This window comes from Carassius gibelio, chromosome A12, assembly GCF_023724105.1.
Source record: "Carassius gibelio isolate Cgi1373 ecotype wild population from Czech Republic chromosome A12, carGib1.2-hapl.c, whole genome shotgun sequence".
Lineage (NCBI taxonomy): Eukaryota > Metazoa > Chordata > Actinopteri > Cypriniformes > Cyprinidae > Carassius > Carassius gibelio.
Window position 1 is genome coordinate 23,946,680 of NC_068382.1, and position 18,265 is coordinate 23,964,944.

The window sequence follows — 18,265 nt, forward strand, 5'->3', positions numbered from 1 at the left end:
TGAAGTCTGACAACTGTCTCATAAATTTCGATTCTTTGTGTATCTAAAACAGGGGTGTCAGACTCAATTTTGAGTCTGGAGTTTTGTTCCAGCACACACTCCATGTAGTTTTCAAATAAGCTTGAAGGGCTTGATTAATTGGATCAGGTGTGTTTAATTAGGATTGAATCTAAACTCTACAGGTCTCCGGCCCTCCAGGAATTGACTTTGACACTTCTGATCTAAAGCATTTGCTAAGGTCTTTGGTTCAGTACAAATGTCTGCTCTTATACGTGCATTTACAGGTTACTCAGGGTGCATTCAGATTTCCTTCTGGATATGTTATTTAGAGATTATATATTATATATGTTGGATTTAAAGAGAGTTTTTGATGATTTTTTTGTAAACTGAAACCGTTTGACCTAAAATATTATAAATTATATATACTTTAAATATTAAATATATAATTGCTTGAATTCCACCTGATATTTAATAATTTAACAACACAATTGGATGTTCACTGTTCTCTAATGACAGTTAATAGTCATATGACACGGTACTAAACAAAATAAAATATTGAATCTTTTTTTTAGCATTTGTTTATATTTTTTATTATTTATTATGTTTCATTACTTTAAAAATGTATAAACAATTTAATAATTATTGTCTTTTCATAAACTCAAAAATCCCCACATTTTGGGAAACCCTTTTTAACTTGACATGCCCATCGTAAAAAGCAAACGTTCATCACATCAGATCATATTATTTTATAGATTTTACTATACTATTTTGAATGAGTTTTTATTGTGAATTTTCATTCTATTTTTTATTTTAGTTTTAGTTAAAGTTTTGTTTGTTTATTTTTTTTTTACATTTTATTTTTACAATTATTTTAATATTACTTTTTTATTTCAATTTGAGTGTTTTTAGTACATCAAGTTAAACCAAATACAAATGAGAAATGTTGCATTGGTAACTAGCTGAAATAAAATATACAATATATATATATATATATATATATATATATATATATATATATATATATATATATATATTAGTTTATTAAGTTTTTTTTAATTCAAATAACAAAAGTTTCTTTCTTTCTTTTTTATGGTTGTAGGTTTAATTAACTGTAATAACCCTGGTTCCTGCACAAGACAGAGACATCCATCTGACGTATGGCTACAGAAAACAGAGCAGACATTACACTTGAACATTTCCTGCTCAAAACACCCCCGAGACTCTTTTACATGTCAGTGTTGACAATTCAGCTTTGTGCTTCAAAAAAACCCTGTTTTATACCTTCTTATTTCTCTTCTAAACCTTTAGCACAAGTCTCAGTAGATTTTGTCTTCTAGGCCGTACACATTTAGAGTCTGTTCCTGTCATGACGAATAGATTGATGTGTTTTTGCAAGAGGCTATTCTCAGTATTCTGGGCTCTGAGTTTGATGCTGATAAAAATGACAGAATCCTAAAAGCACAGTCCTAAATAACAGGAAATCGAATGCATTTCGGCTGGATGGATGGATGAATACTGCTCTGAGAAACTTCTTCTGGCCTCGGATGAAGAGCCGTGATGAATCATAGTGGGATGTTGATTACTACATGAAAATACTGACCTAGAATCAGAGCGAACCGCATAAACCCACAAACCGCCTCTTTCTCTGAGAATTATTGTGGTTCCTTAGATACAAAAGGGTTTTTACAAACTTTTAAAAGTGACATGCTGAATGAGGAATAGGATTTCTCAAAGGCATTCGTGAAACTGGAAACCCTGGTGTCTGGGACTGGAGAGTCTGTTCTGATAGTTTGGACCCGATCACCCCTGCTGAGGGGGTAAAGACGGGTCCATACCTGGAGATATATGAACCAGACACCTTCTTTGATAGCAGAACTGAAGGACAACTTCATAAAGTGAAATGGAGACGCCACAGCTAATTGATTATAAAGCATTTCTCTCACTCAGACACTGGCCTAATGGTTAGAGGGTTGGACTCCCAATCGAAGGGTTGTGAGTTCTAGTCTCGGGCCGGACGGAATTGTGGGTGGGGGGAGTGCATGTACAGTTCTCTCTCCACCTTCAATACCACGACTTAGGTGTCCTTGAGCAAGGCATCGAACCCCCAACTGCTCCCCGGGCATAAATGGCTGCCCACTGCTCCGGGTGTGTGTTCACAGTGTGTGTGTGTGTGTGTGTGTGTGTGTGTTCACTGCTCTGTGTGTGTGCATTTCGGATGGGTTAAATGCAGAGCACAGATTCTGAGTATGGGTCACCATACTTGGCTGAATGTCACTTCACTTCATTCACATTTCATTCAATCGTTCTTGGAGAAAAGCTAATCGCTGTTTAAATGGGGGTTCTAAATGATATGATGAGAGGTCACAAGAGGTCAGCTACAAGACTTAATACAAGTAATCACGGCTATGGGGAAAAATGCCACCAAAAAATTACAAAACTAGAGTCATTGGAATCAATGATTTTCTGATATATAGGTATATATTTTATAATATTATATTATACTCTTATCTTATAGTCTTACATCTTTTCATGGGTTAAGACAGCATAAAGCTGAAAAGCAGAATTTTCCACAGAAGATTTAAAGTTTATAAATCTAACCACAGGTATTTATATTCTGGTAATTCGGAAAGAAAAAAAAAAAACTGTGTGCATATAACCTACATATTACGACATGCAGCTTTTTTTAAATCTTCAAATTAACCTTGTAAACCTGGCAAGGATTGTTTGTTAAACCATACTGTTTGATAGCGAATGTTAATGGACGTTGTTATTAGCTGTTGTTATTAGCCGTGTCTGGTCTGGTCAGCGGCGCGCGCTAACCGTTGCTTGAGTTCAAATGGCTCGTGCGCTCATGGAGAGTTGATGTGTGGCGCGCGCGTCCAAAAGCTCTGAGAGTCTCTCACATTTCAGGAAGTGTCGGAAGTCCTCAGCTGCTGTCCGTCTGCCGTGCTCTATATTATGATCGCGCAGCCCTGATCCGCGTGGATCGTCCGTGTGGATCTCCGGTCGGGCACCATGTCCACCCGGTACAGCTCGAGACGTGCGCTCCTGCCCGCGGTCTGCGCGCATGTTGTGTCCGTGCTGACTGTCTGCTGCGCCGGGGGGCTCTTTACAGCCGGTAAGACGCATTTTACTAGAATTGCTTTGTGCACTTACAACTTTCACATGACTGTGCGGCTGCAGCTCAAAACCTACGCTGCCTACTTAGACAAACAGCTTTTTGGAGCATCATGAGCAAGCAAAAGTAAAACTGCACAGTTGTTTATTTAAATCAGGGTTTCTATCTGATCTGATACTTAAATCCAAATGTTTTGATTGCACAGGTAATTTAGGTATTTTGCACACCTATTATTGCATTGTCTGCATTATTTTTATGTATTTATTATTTTTTTTATTGTAAAATGTTCTCATTATGTTTTTCTACTCTGATTTCAATAATGGTATATGCAGTTTTTTTTAAACTGTAGAGAATTTATACATCTTGCCATGCCCAGGTGCATTAGAAAAATGAGAGTTGTTGGGGTAAATATGTTTAATTGACATAAAAATAATACCATAATGTAAAATTCCTGCAAAAAAACGTTCTGGTTTTTTCTTAAAATTTGGGGATAAGATATGATCTGGGTTCGTTTTTGCGTTATTCACCCACATAGAGTTTGTATCAGTTCAGTGTAAGACTAAACCTGAACAACTGAGGTTTTACTCTCTCTCTCTCTCTCTCTCTCTCTCTCTGTGTGTGTGTGTTTGTGTCTCTGAACATATCATCATTTGTAAAGTGCTCTTAATTAATACAGAAAAAACAATCAGTCTCTCTTTGCCTCCTGATGCTAAATGTATTTGTGTGAGCGAGTGATGATTATGTTAGTGTGTGCTCTGCTGAGTTCATTGCATGAAGATGATCATTAATAGAAGACTCATTCATCATAGAGCTGGTTACTGATATGAAATGAGACCCATGCTGTCTGGTGGACGCAGTCACTATGATTTATATGATGCAAGCGCTAATGAAACAAACCTGCTGCATGCAACTCGGGCGGATTTGATAAATGAAACAGCGTTTACAGCGACATGATACTTGATCAGCCACAAATACGAGATGTGGAGCATTATGTAACCATCATCATTTACAGTATAATTTATTAACATTGGATAAATGTAGCATCACATCACTTGGTCTCCAATGGATCCTCTGCAGTGAATGGGTGCCGTCAGAATGAGAGTCAAAACAGCTGATAAAAACGTCACAATAATTCACAAGTAATCCATTGCATCCATTGGTGAGCAAGTAATGCTATGCTACATTTCTCCAAATCTGATGAAGAAACAACCTCTACTTGCCTGAGGGTGTCTACATTTACAGCACATTTCCATTGTTGGGTGAACTAGCCTTTAATAATTCTGGTTCCTTAACAGTTATACCAAACAAAACTCTTTTTGCATAACTTTTTCCGTTTACATCATAATGTAAAAATATATTTTTGAGATGAGATGTAAAAAGTTACTTGTTTGTTCTCAAGAACCGCTAAAATCGATTTATATCAGTCATTGTTGATCTCAGGAATGATTCTATTTTTGTTTTATGTGTTAAAAAGAAGAGTCTCGTAGTCATGTGTGAGTCATTAAAGGGAGACATAGGCAAGGAAGGGAAGATGAACCCAGAAAAATGAGAGAAAGTCAAGAGAAAGAACAGAGAGGAAGACATGAGAAGGAAATGAGCCCGTCACTGCGGGGTGTAAACCAGAAACCAGTTGATGTGACTACAAGGTTACAGAGACACACGATCAAAGCAGCGCCGATCCCCAACATGTGTTAGAGAGAGGATGTCGACTACTGCGTGTGAACACTGTCCCTGAGTCTGCTACAAACGCTCCCGTTCCCTTCCCTCCAGACGCAGCGTATGGGAAAACCAGAGAGTTCATTCCCACTTCTGTGAGCGTGTGGCCTGTTTGAAGTTAAAGTTCAACAGAAGATGAAAACTCTCCTTATTTACTCACCCTCATGTCATTACAAATGTGCCTGGTTTTCTTTCTGCTGTGGAACACAAAAACAGATGTTTAGCAAAATATCCAAATGTTAGAATATTCTAGAAGTAGTCCGTATTACATATACTATCATTAAAGTTTAAGAAATTAATACGTTTATGCATTAAATTGAACAAAATTGACAGTAAAAATATTTATCTTTTAAATAAATGCTGTTCTTTTGAGCTTTCTACTCATCAAAGATTTATGAAAATCATGGTTTTCAAAACTGATATTAATCAGAAATGTTTCTTAAGCAGGAAATCTGCATATAATAATGATTTCTTAAGGATCATGTGACTGAAGACTGGAGTAATGATGCTGAAAATTCAGCTTTGCGTCACAAGAATAAATTAGATTTAAACATATTTTCAAATAGGAAACAGTCATTTTTAAATTGTAATATTATTTAACATTTTTGCCATTTTTAATGTATCTTTGATTAAATCAATGCAGCCTTGGTGAACATAAGTTTCAAAAACATTGAAAAATCTTAAAACTTTGTAATGATAGTGTATGTAATGACATGTGAAAACCAGTAGCACAACACTTCAGAAGTCCTGAAACATTGTTCACGAGTTGAATAAACTACTTCTGTGCTGCTTTTTTGACATACACATTCAATGCATGGACAACAAAAGTTCCAGAGAAGAAAGAAAATGCATTTTGGGTGAACTGTAGCTTTAAGATTTTCATGCATTCTCTTGCTCTGGAGAAAAAACACAGCAACTCATCTTCCCACAATTCCCCCCTGTTGCGAAACATGGTGTGTCTGTGACAGGAAGTGGTTACCTGGCTGCCATTGTTAAAGGCTAATGAGAGAGTTTATCAGAACAGGTGCCTCCCCGCGGTCTGACGAGGGCTGAATGCATCCGCGCGGATGTTTTCAGAGTCCAGCATGTGGTCCTGCATAAAGGAGGCTGAAAATGACTGGAAATCCTTAATGGCATGGTTTTATGAGCAGGCGTCTGCAGAGATTGTTCGGTTTATGGGTACGATCAGTTGTTAAATGCATGAGGGTCGTGGAGATGCCGTTCAGAAGCATCTGTTATTTCACATCATTAAAGTTAACAGGAAGTCTTGACTGACCCTATTTGCTTCCTTTTTGCATATTTGATTCATTATTGAATACTATTCATTGTCAGACAATGTGTTGTTTGTTTATTTCATTAGCCGATGTAGATGAAGATATCTAGAGAGCAGAGAGGACAGTAAGCAATTCAATGCTTCTATGTCATTTAGTGGTTGAGATTTGGATTATTTTTGGCATTTTAAGAATTTGTAGGTATTGGCTGAATAATAAAAAGCTGTAAATGGCTGTTTAGACAATGTTTTGTCAAACTTTCTTTACATTTTGGTTCCATTCTGATGTGAAACATCCACTTTCCATTCAAGTAAAGTTCTGATTTGATACATGGAACATCCACTTTGTTTAATCATGTTTTTCAGTCGCAATACAATGGCAAAATGAATTCTGAATGCATTCCATGTAGAATTTAATATTCATTCTGTCCCCTCATGTCTTCATAAGACAGTTTTAGTGTACAGAACGCGCTCATCCACACTGCCAGCAATATATCAGCAAAGCTGAAAACAGCTGAATAGGATTGAGTATCTGCTGGTGAATGCATGACGGACAGAAAAAGTTTGAGGCGAAGCGGCAGCTGTTCATACGCCACTGGACTGTTGAGAGAGAGAAAGCAAGAGACACCCTGGAAAAACAGATTGTTGAAGGTGTAGGGGGTTGATGAAAGACAGACGGAGAGGACAAGAGAGAGACAGATCCTGTGCAGTGACAGACAGTTGCACACATGTAGGTTAAACACTACAGAAGACGTCTGCTTGCATGAGAGCGAGAGAGAGAGTTTAAACTCAACTGACCCCATCCAGAACCTTTCACCCTCTAAATATGAAGGACAGAGGCGATTATGTTCTCAATAAAGCTCAACAGTGGCAGCCCACCTCTTCAACAGCCCTGATTTTCTCATTCATTTTCTCCACAGGGAATGTAAAGACTTTCATCTGCTAAATGAATAAACATAAATGCTCACTTTTTAATTTAAAGTTTGAATTATTTGGAATTTTGAAGAAATGTGGAGAAAAAGACAAAAGTATACAACTGTTTGCTTATTGAGAGAATGTACTATTCAAGCACTTTTATCCAAACTGACTTTTTTTTTTTGCATTTGCATTCAAGTTTTGCATTTAATCAGTTCATGCATTAGCTGGGAATCAAACCCATGACCCCAATGTCATTGCTAGTGCCATGATTGACCTACAGGAATGCCATTAACTTGTATGAATTAATAAAAAATGGATGAATATTGACTTTAAGTCATTGATTATAAGATTAAATAGCAAAATATTGTAATATATTCATTGTGGCTTGTATTTTAGGGCAGAGCAGTGGCTGCTGAGGTCCTATAATTTGGTAATATATATATTTTTTTTGTAGAATTTTTTTTTTGTAGAAATTGAAATCTTGTTTCTTGTATCTTGTATCATTACTAAAGTAGGTCTGTGTTGAATGGCTTATATATTATTGATTGAAAAAAAATACTTTATTTGTGGAGAAAGTGGATGAGAATTTAACTTGTTGCTTTTGTTTTTTCTGCCTCAGTTTGAGCATCAGTGACATTTCTGTGGGATCTTTCATGAAGTAATTATGAATATTTTTGAACTGGCTCTTGGTTTTAATTATAAATATTCAATGTGTTTCAAAGAAACATTACGAATTCACATTTCTGAGAAGCAAAAGTCAATTTTTTCCACTTGTAAATGGAGAGTCAGCATGAAATCAGCATGATATTATTTATTTCCTTTTTAATGCATTTTTTTAATCATCTGCGCAAAAATGTAATATAAAAAAAAAAACATTTGACTTTGATCTCTTTTAATTCTTCTTCTTCTTGTGTATATATATATATATATATATATATATATATATATATATATATATATATATGTATATATATATATATATATATATATTCAAGTCTTTAGAAAGCAGAATAAAACAGTCAGTGTCTTTCTGTAAGTATAATGCATTATATAGTAATCATATTTTATTATGATTATTAAGTAAAAACATGATATATATATATATATATATATATATATATATATATATATAGGCCTATGTATAATTAAATAATTGTATAGCACAACTATATAAATAAAATACTACTATATAATTAATTAATGATAACAATTATTTGTTTTCATTATCTTATGATTTCAGAGGCAAGGTAACATTTTTTGTTGATTTTTATTTCCCATTGTCTATGGAATAAAACAACAACAACAATAATAATAATAATAAATCTTATTACTATTATTATTACACATTTAAAACAGAATGGAACACAGCGTCAAATTCACTAAATTCAAAGGTTTGACTCCTTTTTTTGACTGAGCTTTTCCATGAGTCCCTGAACCCTGCAATGATCCCCTTTTTACAGCGCCATTAACACATCATTAAATGACTTCCTTAAAGGTATGAAGACTCTTCAGATCACACTGACCTTTAGTAGTCTATAAGTGTACATTTGGCTCCTTCATATGCTCTACTGTGATTTAAACTGAACAACTGTTAGTGCTGCAATAAACATTTTGTGGCATCTGATGGAAATAATTGCGTTTCATCCCAGATTTTTCAAGATGTAGTTGTGGTGCCCTTGATGTGGAGAATCAAGGCCTGTGATGTGATGAATCATGTAGTTTGTGCATGTTCACCCTTCATTAGGGACCCTCTCTGGGATTAAACGCCCTCATACGACGTCTGCCCCATTTTGAAGGAGATCAGTCTCATCACCACATCACATACCTAAACTGAGGTTTCGTCATGGCTGATTTCCCCTGGCTTCCTTGAGCCGTCCGTGAAGTTGTGTCTGCAATCACGGATCATTGGATCCTGTGATGCTGAGGTCTGTTGCTCTCAGTTTAGGTGGTCTCAGGGGGTCTTTATGCATGAGTGAAGCTCAGGACGTACACAGGTGTGACCATGGAGCCAGTGCTGGTGATCACGGACTGAGAGTGAGCTTAATCCAGTGCATGACCAATCCGTCATGTGCGGTCTTGAACATCTTTAGTAGCACAGTTGCACAGCAGGGACGTAGTAATGCACTACAGACCCCTGATATCACATTTTCTGGCTTTTAGTCCATTTGTTTTAAGATAATATGCTAGAGCACTCCTTAAAGCAGGAAATATATGCATGTTAAATCTGCAGTCTTTTAGGGCTTCACGATGTTGGGTGAAAAAAACATTGCAGTATTTTTATTTTCTGCAATATCAAAGAATACAGGTATTTTCACAACTAAATAGATAACTTTAATTTGAAAATAATTAATTCTTGAATGATTAGGGTGATTTTGTTGGAGTGAGTCTGCATAGAACAATATTTTGTGTGAACCATCCTTTTTTAGGGATGGAAAGGAAACACTGGAACAAAAACGGTGATGTCTTTTTCATGGAGGGATTGCTTAAAATTGAGTATGAAATGATTGAAATTATTTTTCTCAGCCTTACTATTGAAATCAGAGAAAAGCAACAGACATCAGTGCTTGACATGTGGGCTCTGTATTTGTTTTTAAGGAGCAATGGATTGTGTTGATTCTGTAGAGATGATGTCATGATGTGTTTGGGCAGCAGAGCTGACCATGTGACCTGGCCTTGTCTAAAGGTCACATGAGTTTCTCTGCGTGGCTCTGGATCCTCTCAAAGGGCATATGCTGGTAGATCAGTTTGCCAAGAACAGGTGGCTCTGGAGCTCTCAGAAATCCAGAAAGCCCACCAGACTTCATGCCAGAAAATCCCTGATAACATCTACTGTGTGTAGATACTTCTCAAAGGCAAAAATATGGTCAACAGTCGGTAGATTTCCAAAAGTACAAGGTTTAGTGATCAACCGATACATATTCCCAAGCCGATATATCGGCCAAAATTTTTATATTTTGGCAATTTTTTCCATTATCGGCATAGACTAATACATTTTTTTTTTTTGCTTGTTTGTTTGTTTGGCTGATATGTCAGAAAAGCAACTTGTATTTTGACAGCGTTCAGAGAACAATTATTACAGCACTTGCTTTTCTATTACTAGTAAAAGCAAACTTGAGTATTCAGCTGTCACTGGAAATACACAATTGAAAAAAAATATTTCAAACTATGCTGCACTATATCCAGTCAGTCACTGCATTGTATTCATGTCACATTCACTGTGTACCGTGTGTAAAAATAGCTTTACCTTCTCTTTTTTTTGAGTGCAATTTCTTTATTTCCACCATACTGGGATTACAGAGTCAGAATCACGCTGAGAGATTTACAGATTAAATTTTCAATTTTTTTTTATATTTATAAAATTTCTAATTATTTCTAATTTAAAATATATATATTTAAGTAAAATAAATGTACATTTAATTTCAGCATTTGATATGCACATGTTTTTACTTGTTACTTTAAAGGAAATAGTGTGATGTCTTTATATTGGCCGTTAGCCAGCATATTTTGTTCTTAATTTTAATTTTAACATTCTAATATTCAGTTTGCTTGTTGAATATCCTGTTGCACGCCAAATTAGAAGTAAAATAGGTTGTAAATGACATTGCATGTTCAAATGATCATCTATTGTGTTCAGCAAAAGAAACTCATACAGCTTGGGAATAAATTGAGGGTGAGCAGATTAAGAGAGAATTTTCATTTGTACCCAGGAAGTCCATTTAGGATCTGAGTATAGAAACATTCGGCTGTGGATCCGCCATGGTGATATGGATGCACAACTGTGAACTTTAAATGGGGCTGTGGAGGCCTACTCTTCCTCTGCTTCTTGTTTGAGCATATGGCACACATGTGAAACAGCTGGCATATGCTAAAATTACACACAAATGCACAGTATAACAGCCAGCGGGCACAGAGGTCACACTGACCACCCAGCAGGGGGCGTCACATTCACCACGTCCTGCCCGGGGATGTTGACATGTCCTGCGCAAAGGGAAAGCATAAGAAGGCATCAGCTCCCTATTCTCTGTTCTTTCTGATCTATCAGCACTTTGTTTTTTGCATGGTGCAGCACTTTCAAGCGCTGAAGAGCATGCTGGAGTTTTAAAGTTTCATCATGATAAAGGTTTCAGCTGGAACAGAAAAAGTCTTTTCTATGTCTTGATGGCTTAGGAGGCACTTTTTCTTTATAAAACACCTTCATCCTGGTTCTTCAAAGATCTTAAAGCTATTTTTGTGTTAACAGATGATGCCAGTAGCAAATGCATGGTTCTGAAGAATCTCTACTATAACATCAAGAACATTTTAAGATCAACATAAAACATTTGCAACCCTATTTACTTCTGCAATCTGACGCATTTCTGAGCAAAACAAGATATTCAATTAGAAAAAATAGGACAGGGCTTGATTTGGTTTTTGATTTTAATCCTGAAATTGTGTGATTAGTGGATGTTGTGTGCTAGAACTGAGCCTTGAAGGAGTTTGAAAAGTTATGTTGATGAAAGATTATGAAGGCAAAAATGTTTCTCTTTGAAGTGATGTGCACTGGTTGTGCACAATAAGACCAGTAATATATATTATTCCTTAAAAGTCCTGAAAATCCATATGATTTGTTGTAAAAAAAAAAAACAACCAGCTTTTTTAAACATTTCTTGTAAGTCCCTCATGCTGCTATATTATGACTAAATAAACTCAGATCGATGAGGCCTACAGTCAGTTCCAACCATACAGCAAAAAATATTTTCAAATAGGTTAAATATATTTCAAAATATACAAAAATGCCCAAATGTATACTTGTTAAAATATGTTACAAAATATAATTACGCTGCGCCCACTTCCTACATCATCTGCTGGAACGCCACCGTCTTGTGAACGAGCGCATGACAGTTAGTGGAAGCTAGAGATTACGGTTGATAAAGTTTGAAATATAGAAATGTTTCTTACACAAATGCATCGTTTTGCTTAGGAAGGCCTTTATAAAGCCATGCGGAGCACTTTTGATGAAGGATGGATGCACTTTTTGAGGTTTCAAGATCTCTGCCACCATTCACTGTCATTATAAAGTTTGGAAGAGTCAGTACATTTTTTAATACAACTCTTATTGTTTTTGCCTGAAATAAGTTGTTCATATACAGCTTGGATGGCTTGAGAGTGAGTAAATCATTTTTAGGTGAACTATCCCTTTAAGAGGAGTAACCTTCTATTACTCCTCCTTAACTCTTTTGATTCTCTCTCAGTTGAAATAGGCTGTTAAGAGTAACCTACTACTTTTCTGCAAACAGAAATCACAAGTCCTGTAGTCTTTCAACAGACCCTGATGTCACCAGCGGAGCCCTTTGTGTGTTTGTTTAGTGTCGTCTGAGCTGTTTGAACTGGAGGTCGGCCGAAATAAGCATGAATGAGATAAGAATGATGCTCAAAGGTGATGTATAGAGCTCTTCTGCAAAGTCAGCATCACTGTTATCCCTCATACTGAGCATTGAAATGGGAATACTCCTTTGCACCATTTGAATTGTATTGACAATGACTTTAAACTCCAGTTCAATTTATGAATTTGAATAAAGGTGGCCAACAGGATGCAGAATTGCATTTTTAATTTAAATATGAAAAAGCAGAAATGCAAAAAAGTTAATGCAACTGTATTTTTTAACTAGTTTAGCAAAACTTATCTAGGGCAAACATTGAATTTTGGCTTCACAAAATATTTGTGACGTTGGAGCAAAGAGAATTTTCACTAAAAATAATTTAACAATATTTGAATTCTCACTTTAATAAATTTGAATTTAGTTAACGCATTTCTTCATTTTTAACAAGTTAGCTTTTGTGGAACAGGATGGACAAACACTTCTTCTGCCAGACTGCATTACTTGTGTTTGCTTGTGTGTTTAGTTATTGATTTATTTATGGCAGTTCAGTCATTGCTTCTTCTTAACTTTCTCTCTTTTTCTCTTTTTGGAAATATTTCCATTCCCTATTTCTTTCAAAAGTTGTATTTTTAAAGCGTATTGGCTATATTTAACATGTTTGTCTTTACCAAGGTCTTGTAACATCTGTAGCCTCAAACTGACATGACCCCTTTCAAAGAAACACAAGGCTCTTGGGGGGTATTTCAGTAAATCCCAGTGTGTTTTCACTGCAGATTTTCCTTCTTTATCCCAACATGATGTGAGCAGCACCACTGATTACATTCATCTGTATCAGTGGATTATTTCATTATTCAGCCTGCACTCACCGACCCGACGGACAATTTCCTGTTTTGTCCCGGTAAAGACGGAGGCGGGCCTGTCATTGGGAATTCCTCATCATCTGTCTCAGATTAACTTGAATTCTGATGAAATCCCTGCTTTACTCTTTCCCCTCAAAACCTGTGTTTTCTTCTGTCACACATTTGTTTCCAATGTAAGGATAGTTTGTAGTGTAGCGCTGGGACCTTCATGCTCTCATTGAGCAAGTTTTCTAAAACCGCTTGAGGCGCAAACCGTGTTTTTCTCTCCTCTATCTTCCTCTCACTCTCTATCTGGACCGCGGCCCGTGTTTTCTACACAGCGTCTGTTTGGGCTTTCTTCTGTTTTTCTCTTTGTTCATGTGGAGAGTCATCATCATGTCGCCTGCGGCCGTGTTTTTCATATTTAATCAAATGCAGTACAGCAGCGGGATGTGAACGTACTCAGTGGTTTTCTCACAGAGAGATGCTGTCACTGAGCCACAGGTGACAACCATTAGTGTTTACCTGGATACTAAGGTTGCATGCTGGATAACAACTTACTGTAGTAGAGGACAGTGAAGCCTTCCTGGAAAGACCGGCTAAGACCTTAATTTATACTGTACTTGTCATTTATGAATGAGACCCCATCCGACATTGGGCCCAAGACCTATTTTTTTTAAATGTTATGGTCTCAAGAGGTCAGATCATAACAAAATCTGACATGCTCTTACAGATTGTTAAGCAGGTCAAGTAAGGTACTGTAGTCTGTCTGGTTTAGTTAGGTCAAACTAGCATAGCATCCAAATTTCAACATGTGGTTGTTTTTTCAGCAGGAAGAGAGACAAAAGAAGGATCTGTCTGCTTTAGAGTAAAACTGGTCTTTTATCAGCGGTGGATGAAAAATTTGGTGCTCCAAGACTGTGAGGAAATGGTTCATATTGCACAGGCTGTCACATCGAGGGCTTGTTTAAGACAGAAAACAGTCCGGTGGGTGTTCAGGAGGAGCGTGGGGGGCGCTTGCTTGCGATGTACTGCCGAGGCATTAGAAAGGGTTTGTGGTTTTTATATTGAAGTGGTTGTGGGCCAAAACTGATTAAGTTTTGGAGATGTTTTCCCTGACATCCCCTCGGGTCCAGATGTGAGACAAAGATGCTGCATGTGAACTTTACTTCAGACTCCCACTGGAGATTAGACGCTGTTTGTTGCATCTTGACGTCGTGAAGTTCTCCGACCAACAAAATGCTCAAAAATCTTGAGACTGAAACACAAGATCTGATGGATGCTGACTTTAAACAACTTAGGCATTCTGGGAAATCTTCTTTGAGATGGTCTTGGCTAGTTTAAACTGCTCTGCTACATTCTAAAACCACGGGTTAAAAACAACCCAATTTGGGAAAAGTTTAACCCAAGGGCTGGGTTAATATAGAACAGAACACACGTTGGTTTAATTTTACCCAGCAAACTGGGTTGTTTATTTAACCCAGTATAATAGGTTTATTCATTTTTACTATAACACTAGCTTCTTTTTTTTTACTATTTATGTTTACAGTTTAACTTAAATCCCTAAACTTTTGTAAACCACTGATTTGCATGATAACTTCCTTTATCTTATTGCCTATATAAGTAAAAATTCAACATTTAGAGGTAATTCGCTTGTAATCGACCAGTCTTTGTTTCTCAGTTTCCAGTGTCACGGCTTGGTTCTCGTGCCCGAGCTGGAATTATGTTCGGTGGAGAACTGCTAATGGACTGCTGCCATGCGTTTCACTCTTAGCTGAAATATGCTATGAATGGCTTTCCATCACTTGAAGAAACCAATGTAACAAGGTGACTCACACCGTGCCCCTGTGTGTTGCTTTAAACATTATACAGCACAGCTACAATTTTATAGATCAAATAAACGACCTGTCCTCCAACCAATACACTCGTATACAGGGGCGTCGCTAGGCCCTTTTTAGGGGGGCTTCAGCCCCCCTAAACTTATGCCCAGCCCCCCTAAAAAAATATTTGATTAATTAATTAGTGATCGCTTCAGTCCCCTTTAAAAACTCATTTGAAACGGTGGTAAGCTGCATCAAGTTCCGGCTCCTCCCCTGATCTGAGTCTGCACGGATTCAGCGCGTTTTTCAATCCACAGGGGCGCCGAGCAGAGCGAACATCAGAGAGTAGTACAAGGTGTGTGTGTGTGTGTGCGTGTGCGTGTGTGTGTGTTCTCGCATCCAATACCAATACGTCTTCGCTGCGTTCACCTTCAGCCTTTATCACGGTGTGACAGTTGTTTTTTCTTCCAACAAAAATGAAGCGATTAACACCCATGAAAACATACTTTAGAAAACTATCATGATTTATTTTAATTTACTTTTCAAAATTCAAAACATATTATTGTGTATTTCGGCATTACATTATGCAGCCATTCACAGAAATGATTAAAGACACACATCATTGTCTGAAAGCACTAAATGTCACAGAGAGAGAAACATCATGTGGAGTTATTTTGTTTTGTATTATTAAATATGATTTTGTACTAAGTAATAATGAATCATTAGTGTATCATGATACATATATTAGAGTAAGAGTAAAGGGATCTGTGTTTTTTTTTTTTTAAGTAATTGATTTATAGAAGTGGCAAATTGATAATGATGTTATTTTTAATAAATAGAAATAAATATAGAACAGATTAAACATATTGCCAATAGACAATTACATTAATACATGTTTTGTCTATATTCTTAATGAATATTAGCTGGTTAGTTAAATGATTTGAAATGAAATAAATTTCCAGGGGCTGACTTGATGTATAACCAACCGTATTGTTGATTATAAAGGCTAAAAAGCTAAAAATTAATAATAATAATAATAATACAATATAATAATTTATTTTTCATTGTAGATGGATATACAACATTTTTTGTCGTGCGGGAGTAGGTCTGCAAATGAGCAACAGTCAGGTGAGAATAGAACAGACAGCCTCACACACACAATACCACTGTGTTCCCAAGATTCATTGCAGTCATTGAACCCTTATGTTGTTTTAATTTTCTGCCAATTTCCACGTACATTTCATAAGAAAAAGCTGTGGTATCATCAAAGGATAAACATGAATGTCCTAATACTGAATCAGGAAGTCTTTATTGTAAAAATCTACATTCCTAATTCAAAATTTTCCAGTGACTGGTCACATCTAAAAAACTGTATTAGTTTTTTTTTACAGTGTTGTATATGGCTCAGTCAGTACTCCTACTCCCATATATGAAATACAGGGAATACAATGGAATAGTGGATTGCAATAAGGTTAGTAGTATACAACCCTACCCTAATAGTCAAATAGAATTTTTTAATCATACCCTTATTGGGGGCTGAGCCCCCCTAAAATGAAAATCTTAGAATCGCCCCTGCTCGTATAAGTCGTTTGTCCAAATCCCTGAAATATGACCCATCAGAGCGTATACTACAATTGCGCCCGTATTGGCAAAAGGTAATTTCATATTAATGTTTTATACTCTTTTATTTGCACCCTGGTTTGCGTTTCGTATAGCTCAGTTGGTAGATTATTGCGTTATACCTTGATGTGTAATCATGCTATCATGGGTTCGATCCCAGGGAATGGACGTGCACAAAAATGTATATATGCTCAATAAATCATAATTTAGCATGATTTCTGTGAGGGTTAGGTTTAGGGATGGGGTTAGGTGTGGTCATTCGAACCAATAAGCCACCTAGTAAAATATGTAGGAAATACTATGAGATCAGTGTAAAAAGCCCACACCATTGCATTTAAATAAACGTGCATTTTGATGGGTAATGACGTTATACATAATTTCAATGGATTCCGTCTGACCCAGGAGATGAGTTACACAAAAACTACCCAAACACTGAAAAAATACCCCAAAAAAACTGATCCAAAAGGCTCGACCCAGCATTTCTGTTTAAAAATAACTCAGGGATCTAAGCTGAGCTGAGGGCTGAGTTGGTCTTCAACTAATAAATGTCTTTACAATCAATTGAGCAATTTACAATCACACACACACACACACATATCATTTATTATATTTCAATAACATTTATGATTATAATTGCAATTCATGGTTTTCATGGTTATTTTATTTATTTATTTATTAAGTCTAGTTGATTTTCCAGCCTAAAATGTGTCCAAAATCTCTTTGAAAACCATCAATATTTCAGCCTGACTGGGAAGATTGGGAAACCAGTTAAGACCGGTTTAGACTGGTTTTCCAGCCAGGGTTATAAAGACCAATATATTATTGCTCAAGGAACATTCTAGAAGTTGCCTCAGAAATGATGTCAGTTTCAGCCAGTTAAGTAATGTGGACTTTTAGAGCATCTATATAGAGAGATTGTACAGTTTCTGATGGTGTTTCACAGATCAAAGCAGAAAACTGTCCCTTATTCACACAAACCCAGTGTGTACGTTTACCACAGCGCTTCAAATATTGAAAAAAGGATTGATTTGATTTGCATCTGGCGATGACACATGATTTCTGAGCAACCTCTTCAAAGTTTTACGGTATACCTTTATTATTCAGTCATTTTCTCTCATAAATCGAGTACAAAAGATCAGCCAATAAAGAACAAACACATATAACATTGACGCTCTCAACTGCAGGCTTGCTTTATTGACTTGACTGCAGATGTATAAATAACAGCGCGGGTGAAGAGTGTAATAGCTAAAGTTTCTCGCTCTGCTTTATTGAGCATAAGCGCTGGAGCCTCACTCCTTTATAATTTACTGACTCTCTTAAACGGCTCCACCACACAAGCAAGAGTTTCTAAAATGAACAAATATTGCTTGTTTTTGGCTCCAGTTCTCCCTCTGTTACCCCGTTTACAAGTGAACATTAAAAGCACTGCTAACAATATCATCTATTCACCCTCATCTGTCGTTCATAGAGGTGTATGGCGTCTTCAAAGGCCCATTGAAATGAAACCGCTACAAACGTGATGGGGATTCCATGTGTGTATCGGCCGCGGTCGTAAAAAGGTGATGTCAGCACAGACCCGGCCGTTCCGTCACCCAAACTAACCT

General features: G+C 36.6%; 1 protein-coding gene across 1 annotated transcript in view; it reads left to right on the top strand.

Annotated features, from left to right (window-relative positions):
* The first annotated feature begins 2,886 nt into the window (after window positions 1–2,886).
* Window positions 2,887–18,265, top strand: part of LOC128025510 (disintegrin and metalloproteinase domain-containing protein 12) — an 80,767-nt gene continuing 65,388 nt past the window's right edge. The window contains exon 1 of the mRNA XM_052611939.1: window positions 2,887–3,118. Within this exon, the coding sequence (XP_052467899.1) occupies window positions 3,016–3,118 (103 nt within the window). The 5' untranslated portion in view covers window positions 2,887–3,015. The remainder of the gene's footprint in view (window positions 3,119–18,265) is intronic.